At 36.9% G+C, this 16,291-nt stretch overlaps 1 protein-coding gene across 2 annotated transcripts in view; it reads left to right on the forward strand.

The window, feature by feature from the left end:
* BAZ2B (bromodomain adjacent to zinc finger domain 2B) overlaps positions 1–16,291 on the forward strand; it is a 180,848-nt gene that overhangs the window by 53,702 nt on the left and 110,855 nt on the right. Inside the window, exons 12-18 of one of the 2 annotated variants that reach the window (XM_036318585.1) lie at positions 252–462; positions 7,750–7,842; positions 7,958–8,019; positions 12,511–12,576; positions 14,191–14,256; positions 15,615–15,659; positions 15,904–15,930. In XM_036318585.1, the coding sequence (XP_036174478.1) occupies positions 252–462; positions 7,750–7,842; positions 7,958–8,019; positions 12,511–12,576; positions 14,191–14,256; positions 15,615–15,659; positions 15,904–15,930 (570 nt within the window). Of the gene's footprint in view, positions 1–251; positions 463–7,749; positions 7,843–7,957; positions 8,020–12,510; positions 12,577–14,190; positions 14,257–15,614; positions 15,660–15,903; positions 15,937–16,291 lie in introns of both variants that reach the window. The other variant, XM_036318584.1, reaches the window with a different exon arrangement.

A 16,291-nucleotide genomic window follows, 5' to 3' on the forward strand; every position in this document is an offset into this window, starting at 1 on the left:
AAGGTATATATCTCTATTTATATAATTTTTGTTTATATAGATATAGTTCTCTTTAGGTATTTAAAGTTAGCATACAAAGGATATGCCAAAGAACAAATATAAACATAAATTTAATTTTAAAGATACAATTCTTAAGGATTGTACCTCCTTTATACATTTCAAAATGCCTGTAAATTTACCTAGAATTTTCTGACTTATTGAACACTTGTGTCTATTTTTTAACACTATTTCTCTAAAATGTTCATTAAAAGGGAATGCAGTGGTGTCTTTTAAAAGAAGAGGATGTCATTCCTCGCATCAGAGCAATGGAGGGCCGTAGAGGAAGACCGCCAAATCCAGAGAGACAGAGGGCAAGAGAGGAGTCCAGGATGAGACGTCGGAAGGGCCGGCCTCCAAATGTTGGCGGTGCTGAATTTCTAGATAACACAGATGCCAAATTGCTAAGAAAACTGCAAGCTCAAGGTAAAAGGCATAATGTATCTGACACTGCAATTCTCATACTGAAAAGTATGTTTCATCCGTTTTTGACTTAATGATTTGACGTTGCTCTCAATTTCTAAAATATAGATATTTGTGTTAAAATAAAGGGAAAATTAGGAGTCCCACTGGTAACTGGAGTTCTTTGATTAGGTAAGCTCCTTTCAAGAGCCACACTCATAAACTCATCCTACCCTATGTGTTTAGAATTACAAAGGTGGGTGATAAACTTTTAAGGTTCACACAGAAAGGGAATCAACCAGCACTTGGCACACACCTCAGGGTTGTGCCAACCTTCTGGAATTCTCATGTTAACAGCTCCCGATTCCTTGAGGTGGTACGAGGGAATAACCAAAATGTGTGGATCTGTGCAGTAAATTTTCAATCAGAGAACTCCAATTGCTGGTGAATAACCCCAGGCTTTTAGTTTGGGTTCCCTTAGTTTGGATATATTACATAATTTCAAAATGCCCATCTAATATATTTAAATCAGAATTTATTCATTTTAAGATAAACGAAAATGATCATTAATTGAGCACAAAGTGCTCATAATAATCTCAAATGTATTTATGATTTTAAATTATACATAAATTATCAACATGAACATCTCCTGTTATATCTGACACAGAGAATGCTGACTAAAGTAATTCTGCTATGAGTTTGAGTTACAGGTTACAAATATGAAGCCTCTTAAGACTGTTTGAATGTATATCAATATATGTGTTGGTATCTTGTGTTCACAAGCATCCTATCTAATAAAAGAGAAACATGGTAATTAGCCGTACATCCGCTACCCTTCCCATTGGCTAATCAGGTTGATATGCAAATTAACTGCCAGCCAAGATGGCGGTTAACCACCAGCAAAGATGGCGGTTAATTTGCATACGTAGGCACAATGCTGTGAGGCGAAAGGGGAAGGAGGGAAGAAGCTGCCTGCCGCTGACTGCAATCGGAAACCAGGTGGCAGCCAAGAGCCAGAGAACCCACCTGCCTTTGCTCGGAGAAGCCAGGCTGCCTTTGCCAGCTTCTGTGATAGGAGAACCTGGCCGCCTTTGCTGGCCCTGGGCCAGTAATCGGAGAAGCTGGGTGGGGCAGGGAAGAGGCAGATGTCTGCCTCTTCCCTGCCCTGCCTGGCTTCTCAGATCACTGATCACCAGTGATGGGAGAACACCCAGAGGCGGGGCCAGAGGCCAGGCTGCATAGCTGCCTGGGGACACCATCTGGACACCAGGGGCAATGCAGCCAGGCCTCAGCAGGAGACCCAGAAGGTGACCCAGGCGCTGGGGCTGCGTTGCTTCTGGGGCACGCGATCCGGGTGACGCAGCCAGGCCCCAGCAGGAGACCCAGGCGCCCGGGCTGCGTCGCAGCTGCGGCACACGATCTGGTGCCCAGGCTGGGGAGACCCAGGGCCCGGGGCTGCGTCGCAGCTGGGGCACGCGATCCAGTGACTGGGCTGAGGAGACCCAGGGGCCTCCCAAGAGGAGAGTCTCCATGGTCAGATGACGTGGTGTCGGGACAGGAATAAAGACTTGAGGTGACTCAGATGCCTGGCCACAGGGTTAGACCAGCCAGCAGGGCCTTTCAGTTGGGACTGGGGTGGGGGTGGGGCGAGGGAGGCAAGCTGGAAATAGAGAACTACAACTCCCAGGAGGCTTAGCAGCCAGGCCTGGGTGCCTGGCTGTGAAGTTGGATGGGCTGTAGTTTTGCAAGCCACTTTAAACTAGAGGCTTGCAAGGTTGGAAGTTCTGCTGGGAGCTGGCGCTGCCTCCACTGAAGGTGGTCACATCCTGGAGAGTGAGCTTGAGACCGAAGTGGAGTTCATGTCTGGGGGTCTGGGCAGCTCCAGCCTCCAGGAGTGAGACGAAGAGGAGGAGGCAGCCTGAGGCCGGCAACGGTGGCGCCAACAGGAACTCAATCGCAGGAAATACCAGGCGCTGGATCGGCACTGCAGGGAGATCGAGCAGGCGAAGGAGCAGGTCCTGAACAGGCTCCATCAGGTATAGAGAATAACACAGAGACTCCAGCAGGAGCGGAGGTTCCTCATGAAGGTGCTGGACTCCTACGGCAACAACTACCGGGCCAGCCAGTTCCATCTTACTGGAGGACGAGGGCAGCCAGGGCACAGACGCCCCCACCCCAGGCAACGCTGAGAACGAGCCTCCAGAGGAAGAGGGGCTGTCCCCGCCCAGGAGGACGCCAGCGCCCACAGAAGCCAGCAGCCCAGCCACTGGCGAGGGGCCCAGCGTTTGGAAGAGTCGTCGAGTGCCACCGGAAGGGGTCTGGGCGGGAGTCCCGCTGACTCTGGAGCTGGCCCCGGTGCAGATAAAGGTGGAGGAAGACTTTGGCTTCAAAGTGGTTGAGGCTCTGGACTCAAGTTGGGTTTCTCGGGGGCCAGACAAGTAGCTGCCCTACCCCACCCTAGCCAGCTCCCCCTTTGACTGACCCCCCAATAAACGGACCCCATGCTCTCCTCGGCAAAAAAAAAGCTTATAGAGGCATGCTTATAGGATCAAATAGTATAAATATAGATGTAACAGGACAATAAAAAGAGAACCTGGCTATGATGATCACCTGAACGCTGCCTCTGCGTCATTCCTTCTTCGTCGACTCCATCCACACCTTTGAGAACCCCTGGACCTGCTGAGGCAGGACCCCAACATTCCTCTTCTTATAAGGACTTCAGTGAGATGGGCTAAGGGTCCCACTGGAACTGCCTCAATTTAATGTAATCCCCTCTTTAAAGATCTTATCTCCATATACAGGTACATTCTGAGGTTCTGGGGATTAGGATTTTAACATACATTTTGTTGATTACCCAAATCAGCCCTTAACAACCAACATGTTTCAGAAAGTAGATTCCCACAGGGTTATTTATCAAACATTCAGAAGTATTTTTAAAAGAGCTAAGCCCCTCACCCACTGCGCGGGCCCCTCCCGGCAAAGAGCGAAGGTCTGGGTTCCAGGCGCTGGAGGAAAACTGGTGCCAGCAGCCAGGGGAAGGGGCCCCCAAGGGGCCCCAGATTGTGAGAGGGCACAGGCCGGGCTGAGGAACCCACCCGAGTGCACAAATTTTTGTGCACCGGGCCTCTAGTCCTATATAATAAAAGGCTAATATGCAAATCAACCGAAAAGCAGAACGACCAGTCATTATGACGTGCACTGACCACCAAGAGGCAGACACTCAACACAGGAGCTGCCCCTTGGTGGTCAGTGCACTCCCACAGGGGGAGTGCCGCTCAGCCAGAAGCCAGGCTGACGACTGGTGAGGGCAGTGGTGGTGGCGGGAGCCGCTCCCGCTTTTGTGGTAGCGCTAAGGATATCCAACTGATGGCTTTGGCCTGCTTCCTATGGGCTCCCCCAAGAGCTCCTGGAGTGTGAGAGGGCACAGGCTGGGGTGAGGGACCCCCCCGCTGAGTGCACGAATTTCATGCACCAGGCCTCTAGTGTGTGTGTGTATATATATATATATATATATGTATATATATATATATATATATGTCAATGTAAAATAAAGGTTTAATTATAAAATTGACAAAAAAGACTAACAGGATTTTACTACTTCTATGTTTTTTTGTTTTGTTTATTTCTGGAGAAAAAGCCTGATTTATTTCTATTTATTGTAAACACCATCAAATATTGACTTCTTTTTAGCTGCTTTGTTTTTATTATAAAACAGATATCCACAACAAAAGCTCATAGAACAGAGTGTTACAAAATAAAAGACACTTATTCACACTCACTTTACAATAAAAGACACTTATGAGTAAAATTGTTAAGTTTGTTAATCTATCCAGAAATGTGCACATACATACTCATATTTATAATGTAGATGTAAGTATGCAATATAACATGTTGTAATACATATATCCTTTAGATTTCTAAAATAAATGGACTTATAGTGTATATATACTATTAGCTTGCTTTTTCCCCCACATAATTTTCTTGAACATCTTTCTGTATCAAAGCTTTTAAATCCACCTTATGCCTTTAATGGCTGAATAGTAAATAGTAAGCGATGCCACATATTGCTTTACTATACTCATTTGATCAGTCTCTCTTTGATGACTGTTTAAGCTGTTTTCTGATCTTTGCTATCATAACCAAGGCTGCAATACATAAGTATTATACATATCTTCTATAGGTATGGCTATCTATAGTGTAAAATACTAGAGATAAAATATCTGAATCAAAGAATATGTGCATTTCAAGTTTTGATAAATAATAGGCAAATACTATCTCCAAAGAGATTGCTCCACTTCATACTTCTACCAATGGCATGCAATTAACTGCTTGGCATATAACTTCATGTCCTATAAATTTTTCTCTGCTTTAGTATATTATTCTATGTGGTTTCTATTAAGGCTTTCATCTCCCCTGTATTACTAGTGAAGATATTTCTTTTTTAAATATATTTTATTGATTTTTTACAGAGAGGAAGGGAGAGAGATAGAGAGCTAGAAACATCGATGAGAGAGAAACATCGATCAGCTGCCTCCTGCACATCTCCTACTGGGGATGTGCCCGCAACCCAGGTACATGCCCTTGACCGGAATCGAACCTGGGACCTTTCAGTCCGCAGGCTGATGCTCTATCCACTGAGCCAAACCGGTTTCGACAAGTGAAGATATTTTTTAAAGTTAATATATAGCAGTACATGATGAGTTTTTATCATCAGTATTGTCAATAAACCACTGATTCTTCTGAAGAATGTATAACAGTAGGGAGTATGCATTGTTTGCATAAAATAAGAAAGCTTAGTATTAACTGATACCCAAAACATGGGTTCTTCTTGCATGTTTTTTATATCTAATACAAATATCAATAGTCCCCAAATGACACCTTTATATTTGCCCACTTAATTAAATTTTATTTTATAATAGAAGTTAATTATTCATCTTTTACCCAATGATTTTTCTCCCTGTAAATTTCAAATTAGTTTGTATTGTTGCATAGTTCTGCGTTATTGCATTATAGTAGCATTTTTCCAATTTCATCACTTTTGACCTTAGTGTGTGTGTGTGTATATCCTTTCTCAACATGTATATAAACAGTATATGAGTAATTATTACTAATATTTACAATTGAATGGGGTATAATATGCATGTTTTGTGGGGGAAGAAAAAGAAAGTAGGAACAAATCACTTTATCATTTATTTCTAAAAGGCTTCTATAGTAACTGTTTGGGGTAGTTAAGCTGAGGGGATTTTAGAAGTTTTTGTTCCAGAGTGTAAATTTACCATAGCTGTTTTATCCACTCATCTACTGATGGACACTTGGATTATTTCCAAATTTTGGCTATTGTAAATACTGCTGCAATGAACATAGGGGTGCAAATCTTTCAAATTAGTGTTTTGAGTTTTTTCTGATATATTCTCAAAAGTGGAATTGCTGGGTCATAAGGCAGTTCCATTTTTAATTTTTTGAGGTAACATACTGCTTTACACAGTGGCTGCACCAATTGCTTTCCCACCAACAGTGCCCAAATACAACAGTGATCTTGAGAAAGAAGAACAAAGTTGGAGTAATTAAACAAAAAAAAGAAAATCAAGCTACTTGATACCAAACTATACTACAAGGACATACTAATTAAAACAACATGCTACTAGCATAAAAGCAGACATATAGATCAATGGAACAAAATAGCCTAAAAATAAATGCACACCTTTTATAGTTAATTAATATTTGACAAAGACGAAAACATACAATGGCTAAAGGTAGTCTATTCAATAAATGGTGTTGGGCCCCTGCCAGTGTTTCCCAGTGGTTAGAGCATCAGCCCATGGACCAAAGGGTCATGGATTTGATTCCCAGTCAAGGGCACATACCTCAGTTACAGGTTTGATCCCTAGCCTCAGTCAGGGCATGTGCAGAAGGCAACAAATCGATGTCTCTCTCTCTCTCTCTCTCTCTCTCTCTCTCTCTCTCTCTCTCTCTCTTTCTTTCTCTCTCTCTCTCTCTCTCTCTCTCTCTCTCTCTCTCTCTCTCTCTCTCTCTCTCTCTCCCTCCCCTTTCTTCCCTCCCTTCCACTTTCCCTAAAAATCAATGAAAAAAATAGATGATGTTGGAAAAATATATAGGTTTCTTAAAACTTCATCTGTGACATAGTTTAAAACAATGTCTAATGTAAAGTATTTTCTGAAATGATTTTTGGTGTTATGGTAAACCACTTTTATAGTTAGAAGTATTCCAACCAAGTTTCCTGGCAAAGAAAGCATGACATTACATGTTTTCTGTATCAGTTACCTATTGCCACAATAATTCTGGGAAAGAACCAACCACAACACATCAGTGGTGTATACCACTGAGCATGACATGTGCAGATGAAATCAGCTTGAGGTACATAAGGAGGCACTGCTGATCTTGGCTGTTCTTGTTCAGATGTTGGCAGTCAGCTGGCTCCATGTATCTCAACCCCCAGCAGACTAGCCCGAACATATCCTCACTCTAAAGGACAAGGCACAGAGTAAGAGTAGAAAGAGTACAAGTACAAGTACACTTTTCAAACTTCTCTTTCATCACAACTGCTAACATCCTGTTGGCCAAAGAAGATCACATGACTGAACTCAGATTCAAGGGACAAGAAAATACATTGCACGTCTTGATGAGAGCAGCTGCAGAGTCACATTGCAAATGACATGGATAGAGGGAGGAATGAAGAACTGGGAACACTGTTATGCCCTGTTGATTCTAGTCATACTAGTACATTTATCCTTAAAAATTATAAGAACTAAGTTAGTTGTCCATTACTCTATTTTTTTTTTTTTTTAGGAGATTTAGTCTCTCTCCTTCATTAATGAAAATTTCATTGGATTCAGAAACTTTACCATTTATATAGCTGAAGTGTTAAGTTTGGGGTGACATTATGTTTGGGTTTTTTTGGGTTCTTTTTCATTTTTATACATTTTGTTATTTTTAAGACTGAAGCTAAATCAAGTTTTTTTGCAGTTACTTTTCTACTAAGTGGCAATTAGATGAAATGTGAAAAGAAATGTGCTTAGATTATTCTCTGTGATGAGAATGAAGAGAAGCATCATTTTTGGGTAGTTTCATATACGGGATCATATTTGATGAAATAGACTGGCAATTTCTAAGGGAAATGAACATGACATTTTCTGCCACACCATTCTCCTACTTCATTTCTAATCTTAGGCAGTTTTCTTTAAAAAGTGTGTTCTTCCTGATGATACCAGTTTCACAAAGTTTTTAGGTTGTTTTTAGATGGCAGTTATGTAAAGTTGTTAATGATACTCTTTAAAATTTTGTGTTTTTCAGAAATAGCCAGGCAAGCAGCACAAATAAAGCTTTTGAGAAAACTTCAAAAGCAGGAACAGGCTCGGGTTGCCAAAGAAGCTAAAAAACAGCAAGGTGGGTGATTTAGATGATAGCATAAACTTTAAGCATAAATATTGGATAATTCATGAAAGACATCTCTTCTTCATTCCTTTTCTGATGGTATCTGTGCTTTGGTTTTTCATCATAGCAATAATGGCTGCTGAGGAGAAGCGAAAGCAAAAAGAACAGATAAAGATTATGAAACAACAGGTAAGTTTACACATTGGAACTGATTTTTAAAACCCAGGTGTTATTTTAGGGATCTATTTGTATATGTAATACTTACCATAAGTATTTCATATAAAAATAGTATAAGTATTTCTATAAGTATTCACTAGTATTTCTTATTAATGCTATATATCTTATTTAGAAAGCTTTCCTTTTCATTATTTAAAATTCACCTCATTTTTAAACCATGTCTCCTACTTCCAAGTTGTCTAAAAAGTGATCACCAAACAAAAATTTTTGTAAGTACTTTTAATATCCTGATAGAACTTGAATGTAAGTTGGCATCTAGAACAACTATCAAACTTTTAAAATTAGTGTATCAATAATGAAGGGTAGTGCTTAAATGTTCAAATTTTCATAACAAAAGCTTGTTCTGAAATATGTAAAGTACTAGTAAAAAATTAAATTCAAGTTATATAGAATAAGATTTGCCTCATTGCTTCTTAATGTTAAAAATTAAAATATAAATTACTATTGCAAAAAAAATGAAGAGAGCATTAATTCACCATATGTAGCATTCTTTTGTACATTATAATATCCTTCCCTTATCTAGTTTTCAAAATTAAGTATCAATAGACGAAGTAATTTTTAAATTCATATAGGAAAAGTATTGCCTTGATAAGACATTCAACTTCATTTAAGATGGGAATATGTGAACTACTCTTCCATCTCTTACATATTCACCTAACCACTAAAGCAGAAAGGAAATTGGGAGAGACTCCTATTCCTTCAAAATTTTTAAACAGCAAGTAGTTATTTTTGAGTATGAAATGAAGTCAATTGTATTGTATAAGTAGCTGCAAAATAAATGTCTTGGGTTGGATTTGATGTGGTTATCTTTTAAGTTTCCTTCCAAGATTGAGTTAAGCAGTATGATTAGAGAGAGTTGATCTAGAATTGGGATTCAGAATTAAGAGTTTGTATTTAGGCAGCCTAGAGTTGAATATGGGCTCTGCTACTTAAGAATATTGCTCCAGGCTAGTGTAGCTCAGTGGTTTAGCATCTACCTTTGAAACAGGAGGTCATTGGTTTGATTCCTGGTCAGGGCACATGCCCAGGTTGTGGACTCCATCCCCAATAGGGGGGAGAAATCAATAAAAAAATATTTAAAAATAAAAAAGGGTTTTGTGACCCTTAAGTGAATTAATAAACCTCTAAGTCTATCTCCTCCATTATGACAAAAAATAACTGCATTATCTAAAGATCAAATGAGATAATGAGTGAAAAGTGCCTACCACAGTACCTGGCACAAAGCAAATGGTCACTTTTTAAAAGATAGGTATAAAACCCAAATTGTATGGTACATTCATTCTTTTACTGTAATTAAAAGTAGCCCGTTGTCAACTCAAATTCCTTCCTTTGTTTGTTAATTGTTTCTGCCAAAGAGACTATAAGTTTTAATATTTACTGTCTATTACACATATATAATTAAGTTTACATCTCATTTTAAAGTGAAATACGCTTGTTTCTGTTACACATTTTAATAGCTTATCCTATATCCTAATGGCTAGAGACCCATCAAATCTCATCAGCACTTAAATTCAGCTTTGTAATCCTAAAGTCTTGAAGTGGCTACAACCAACAAATACATAGCTTTTCCTGCTTATCAAAAAGGCATTGAGTTCCAAGTTTCCAGAAACATTAATATAAATGAGCTGGTCTTAGATATTCATCAAGATATTTATCTGAGGCCAGTTTCAGAATACCATCTGACTACTCCTTATTGCCAACAAAATGAATCAAACTATAGCTTAGTCAGTTATCTATTGCCTATTTTATTTAAAGAAAACTTTTTTTATTGATTTCAGAAAGGAAGGCAGAGGGAGAGAGACAGAAACATCAATGATGAGAGAGAACCATCAATCAGCTGCCTCCTGCATCTCCCCCTACTTGGAATTGAGCCTGTAACCCAAGCATGTACCTGTCCAGGAATCAAACAATGACCTCCTGGTTCATAGGTCGACACTCAACCCCAGAGCCACACCAGCAGGGCCATATTGCTTATTTTAAAGTCAGCATTTGATCTAGAATAAATAGTGCCATGTGCTTCTTATCCTCTGGATTATTTTTTCTATCTAGTACAGCGGTTCTCAACCTGTGGGTCGTGACCCCTTTGGGGTCGAACGACGCTTTCCAGGGGTCGCCTAAGACCATTGGAAAACACATATATAATTACAAATTGTTTTTGAGATTAATCACTATGCTTTAATTATGTTCAATTTGTAACAATGAAAATACATCCTGCATATCAGATATTTACATTATGATTCATAACAGTAGCAAAATGACAGATATGAAGTAGCAACGAAAATAATTTTATGGTTGGGGGTCACCACAACATGAGGAACTGTATTAAAGGGTCATGGCATTAGGAAGGTTGAGAACCACTGACCTAGTAGGCCAGAGGTATCACCAGACAGTCTTCAAGTCCGAAGCAGTATTATGAAGCAGAGGGCCAAAGTCACTGGAATCTGACCAGGGCTCTGTATCTATTATTTGGGTGAGGGCAAAATATTTACTCTCTAAGAACTTCTATTTTTTCCTTAGGTAAAAAGAAGATAATTTCAACTTCTATGTTGTTTTTTTATGATCAGTATGATATTTTATGTAAAGTGCTCAGCTTACTAATTGGGTACTCAATTATCCTATATAATAAAGATGTAATATGCAAATGGTCGTTATGCAGTGAAGTGTAATGACTGACCGCGTAATGACCAGATCACAGATCAGCAGGACGGTGGGGCAGTGAGCTACAAGCGGGTGGCAGAGAGCTACAGGAGGGGAAAGGGCAGCAAGCTATGAGCGGGTTGGGGAAGCTACAGGAGGGCGGGACAGCAAGCCATGAGGGTGGGGAAGGGGCAAGGGGAGCTACTGGAGGGCGGCAGCGAGCTGGCGCACGGATTCATGCGCAGGGCTACTAGTTATAATAATGAAAATAATGTTTCTCTCTTCTAATGCTAATAACAGCAATGCCAAATATATGTACCTGTAAATAAATCACTAGGACAATTAAGATAAAGCTCTAGACTAAATGAACTCACCCCAAGATGCCATACCTATCTCTGTTCATAAGAGAACAATTAGTGACTTTTGCTGTCATGAGAAGATACCACCTTTATAACCTAATGATTGACAAAAGCAGAACAATTAAATCAAGCATATGCTTTACTTAGGTCTCAAGTTCTAATTTAAATAAATACTTCAAATATGGATTAAGTCCAACCTTATCTACAACTTGGAAATGAAACAAAAGATACACTTGAGTTTTTATTTTTGGCAAGCTATAATTAATATTCAAAACTATGATAGGACCTCCAACAGCAAAATCATAGAATGTGATTAAGTCTTCTTATATCAGAATAGTAATTTCAGAAGTCTCATTATCCTGTGGTAGACTCCTATAGGGAATCAATAGCATCAGTTTGCAAAAAGAAAATGTTTAAAAACATATTAAAGTACAGCTTCAGTAGGTAAATTAGCATCTGAATATTGGAATAGGTACTGTAATATACAGCAGTATAAAATGTATTGGTTCTGGAAATCCTAGGACAGATGAAATTGGCAAGTAGGAAAATGTGGATTTTTTTTTAAAAAAGCAACTATGTATTCTCATCATTGCCAATTTGAGTTTAAAGGAGTTTGTGAACATGAAATTGTTAATGATGTGCTTTAAGAGTATGAGATATTTTTTTCAATTCAAACTGTAAAGTTCTTCTGAGAATTTCAGTGAACACTAAATTCTAAACCGTAAATTTAGACACTGTGACTACCAATTATTCATATGAATCTTTCCTTAGAATATAAAATTGTAATTAATCCATTTTTAAGTAATGTTACAGATTATTTCTGAATTTGGCTTATTGTGATAGTTAAAAACAATGTCATCGTGGTATTTACCATGTGAAATAAGAAATTATACTGTGAAAATTGTTGTTAATAATAATCTATTGCAATTGTGTGGCACTGTCTCTTTTTTTAAAAGCATTTTAATGATGACACACAGAGAAGGTACAAGCGACTCTCCTTATTGTAGATGAGAGTAGTTATTTGCTCAAGATCATGCAATGAATGACAGTAGCAGAACTAGCCTAGGCTTTCTGATTCCTGATACACTTTTTTTTCTACCATTCTCTCCTGTATTTATTTCAAAGTAAGTATTATTTGTAATTGAAAATATTTATTAAGGAGATCCACAGGTTAAATGAGTCTAATTAGCTTGCTTTACCTTGTTTCTATATACTTACTTAGCACTTGTATTTTATAAATTGTTTTGAGAAATTTTATAGCATCACATTAATTTTTCATGAACATAATATATATAATGTTAAACTAAATAATTAAATGTTATAGCTACCATGGTAGCCTTTGGTAATTCTGTACTTATATCTTAAATTATTTCATTCTACTTTAAAGTATTTCAACTAGATATTTAGTTCACTTTATTATCTTTAATTATCATATTTTTTCCTACAGGAAAAAATTAAGAGAATACAACAAATCAGAATGGAAAAAGAACTCCGAGCCCAGCAAATTTTAGAGGTAGTATTCTTAAATTTGATATAATTAAAGTAAATAGTCATATAGTTTAAAGTCTGCAAAAACAAAAATTTTACATATAAGTTCTCTTACTCATATTAATATATTCATCAGAAATTCTCTTTAAACATAATGTAATAGTAAAACTTTATCTGAACCTTATGTAGCAAGCTCATTTTATCCTAGCAATGAAAACTGAGAAAACATAAAAAGAGAAAACCTCTGGACAGCTAATATCATAGTCATGAAGATCATGGGTGAAAACTCATGTTCTTTACTTTTGAAAAAAATCATCAAGACTTATAGTCAGATGTTTTCTTTTAATTTAGAAATAAAACATTAGAAAAGTAAAAATAAATTTTAAATGTTTAACCAGCTTAGTTTTCTGGTTTCTAATATATCCCTCTTTCCCACAAGCTGATAGGAATAGAGGACCTGTTTGGCATCAGCAAAAGCAATAGCCAAAAGATAGCAAGGGAAAACAAAGAAAAACTCCAAACAGCATATCTAAAGGCCTAGTAACAGTCTAATCTTTTAGTTGAATAGCAAGCAATTTTCAACAGTTTAATAGTTGGAAGACATTACTCTATCAAATTGTACATATAATAACTGATGTTTAGAATAATTTTTCCAAGTAATCAAGAAAAAACCAAATTTTTAGTGTACTATGTCTAAGCAGGCATGTATCTCAAAATTACTTCCATCCAAAATAGTGAAAATAAACTTTTAATGTTAAAGTTATTCATTATAATCTCTCACCTATTCAGGAAACTCTTGCTATATAGAATAATTTATTCCCTGAGGACTCCAGGTAGCTGAAGTTTTCTATGTTACAGGCTTTTTTTCTTCTAAAAATATATACATATTTCTTTTCACATTATAAGTTAACTTAAAACCCTCCAATAGAAAATATTCCTATCTTAAACTAAATTGAGAATAACTACGAGGTAGTTATGAAGCTATTAGATAGGTAACGACTTAAGATTATGAAGCTCAGATTTGATAGCATGATCTTGATATTCAAAATGTGCTTCATGAAAAATTATGTTTCCATTCTATTAAAAAAAAAACCACCTTGAATTTAACCACAATATACAGGTAGGGAAAATCAAATTTACCATCTTTCATTTAAATGTTACTGAGTAATGGCTTTCTTTATCTCAGATTTCAAGTATTTTTTTTTATTTCAAATAAAGTGGATATGTGCAGCTTTTTAAATGTTACTGATTTATTCTTTAAATAACTTGTATTTATCCGTTAAAATTTATCCTATTTCCTTAATTTGTATTGTGATCATGTTTTACTTTTAAAAACCAGAAATTAAATTTTAAAGTAACAAACACTCAATTGTTTCAGACTTTTAATAGAGTAGGGAGATAAGAAAAGCTGACATACTCTTACAAATTTAAGAATTTTCTATACATCGTAATGTTTATTTATTAGAAATAAAAATTAGTATGTTAAATATAATGTTGTTTACTGTGTGAAATCTGTTACTGTCTGTATGTTCCATATTGTTTTGTACCTTGTGAGGCATGTAGTTCTGTTTTCAAGTCTGAGATTATTTTGAAGTTGTGGTGCTGTTGCATGACTTTGAGACCTGTTTTGCATGCACAGGCGAAAAAGAAAAAGAAGGAAGAAGCGGCAAATGCCAAATTATTGGAGGCCGAGAAACGAATAAAGGTTAGTTTAGATGAGAATCAGAGTTTCTGTTTTTCAAAAATAAAAACTATATGATGTTATTCCAGTATCAGTTATATGAAAAAAGTAGCTGTCCTCAAAATGACCAAGACAATGTTTAGCAGAGATACCTGTGTATAATGTGTGCTTTTATTGTATGTGTAGTGTATGTTTATATATTTTTATTTTATTATACAGGTTTTATGTGACACTTTGAGTTCTTTAAATAGCAGACATCAAATCAGAAATGCAAACTATTGTGTAATACCTGTGTATGGTTTTGCTGGATAAGAATGATCTCCCCAAGCCATTATGTGTCATTTATGTTTCAAATTGTGTCCCAAATCTTATTCTCTCCTTAAATTATAACTTTCTCTTTATTAATGTCCTGTTTTAACTGTTAAAAAGTGAAAAGGCTAAGGAAACAAAAACCAAACCTTTATCAACTGATATTTACCATCATAAAATTAGCCATTGTTAATTATTGTAATTTCAAGTGTTGTTTGGGGGTGTTTTGGTTTTGATTTTTCTGGCATGACGTGTAAGAGACTTGGACACCTGTACATTACACATTCCACTCCTTACCTTCCAATGTTCTGATAATTGATTACTGAAATACAGGACGGCTGAGTGATCCTATGGCTCTGGTAACAGCCACCACAATGTATCTTATCAAGCCAGGGAACTATTTGCTACCTTTCCCACATAGACTCTACTCTCCTACTTTGTTCTTTAGACTCTATCTCCTTTCATGGCTGTCCTTAATATTAATTTTATCCATATCTTAACTTATATAAAATATTTAAATTGGTGACATTCATAGAATTGTTTATTTTAAGCAACATCCCTTAGGGATGTTGCATGAAAATCTCAAACTGATCGCATTGTCTCTTCTCACTCTCATTTACATACAGCATATAGAAATGTTATTGCTGCTGTTAATTATAGAGTATATTTGGGAATCTATAATCAGAGTGTAGAGAGATGTTATCAGCTAGATTTGAAGATTGTGACATAATGTATTAAAATCATAAAAAAAATACATGTGCCATTTGTATCTGACATGCGCTGACCATCTAGTCACACCAATGAACTTGCGACTGAAGTGTGCTGTTAGGTCACTGCATTTTAAGTTTATTTGGATACTGAATAAAGATCCTTGCTACTGTCATACATAGCTTTTATGTATTAGGTAGAACTACATAAAATTTCTTTTTTATAATTTTAAAATGATAGAATATTTGCAATTTTATGTTTTAATCTAATGGAAGACTAGAATCCCAGAAAAGGAATTTTTAACACTTGTAGCATGTTCTAAATCTTCCCTCAAAATTATATATTAAAAGTTTCTTATCTTTAAGGAAAAAGAAATGAGAAGACAACAAGCTGTTCTTCTGAAGCATCAGGTCTGTATACATATTTTTATATACTTGTTGAAATGAACATTTTATCATTTTTCTTAAATCTATTTTGAAAAAAATCTTCAAAATATTTTCTTAAATATTTCCAATATAATTTCTGCTTAAGTTTTTCCTTCATCTTACAGTTTATTGCCTTGCTTTGGTATTGGTGTCTTTTGGGGGGTTAAAAAATTGGTTTCGTGACTCTGTGATTTCTGTTTCATAATGTTGTGCCAACTCTTTCTACCAGGAGTTGGAGAGGCATAGACTAGATATGGTATGGGTATGTTTATTTTTGTACATCTAACACCGCATTGTGATTTGGTTGTGATATATGGTTGTCATAGCAATGCATAAAGTGTAGCACTGGCTGCTGTCATATTACATACTGCTGCATGGCTTTACAGCACAGTGCATTGCATACATCTGCTTGTCTGTCTATCAAGAAGTGTGATCCATCTCCAAGATTTTTAATTGAATTGTGCAAGCCTTTTATAAGGTTGCTGTCTATAAATTTACTTACTGATGTCACGGTGAAAGGTCACTATACAATTTGAGACAATTATGACCCATATTCTCCCATCATTCTAGACACAAAACTGCCATTGAATACATGGGAATTTTGAGTTAGGTTGATG

The sequence above is a fragment of the Myotis myotis genome, unplaced genomic scaffold (genome assembly GCF_014108235.1).
Source record: "Myotis myotis isolate mMyoMyo1 unplaced genomic scaffold, mMyoMyo1.p scaffold_m19_p_8, whole genome shotgun sequence".
Taxonomy (NCBI): domain Eukaryota; kingdom Metazoa; phylum Chordata; class Mammalia; order Chiroptera; family Vespertilionidae; genus Myotis; species Myotis myotis.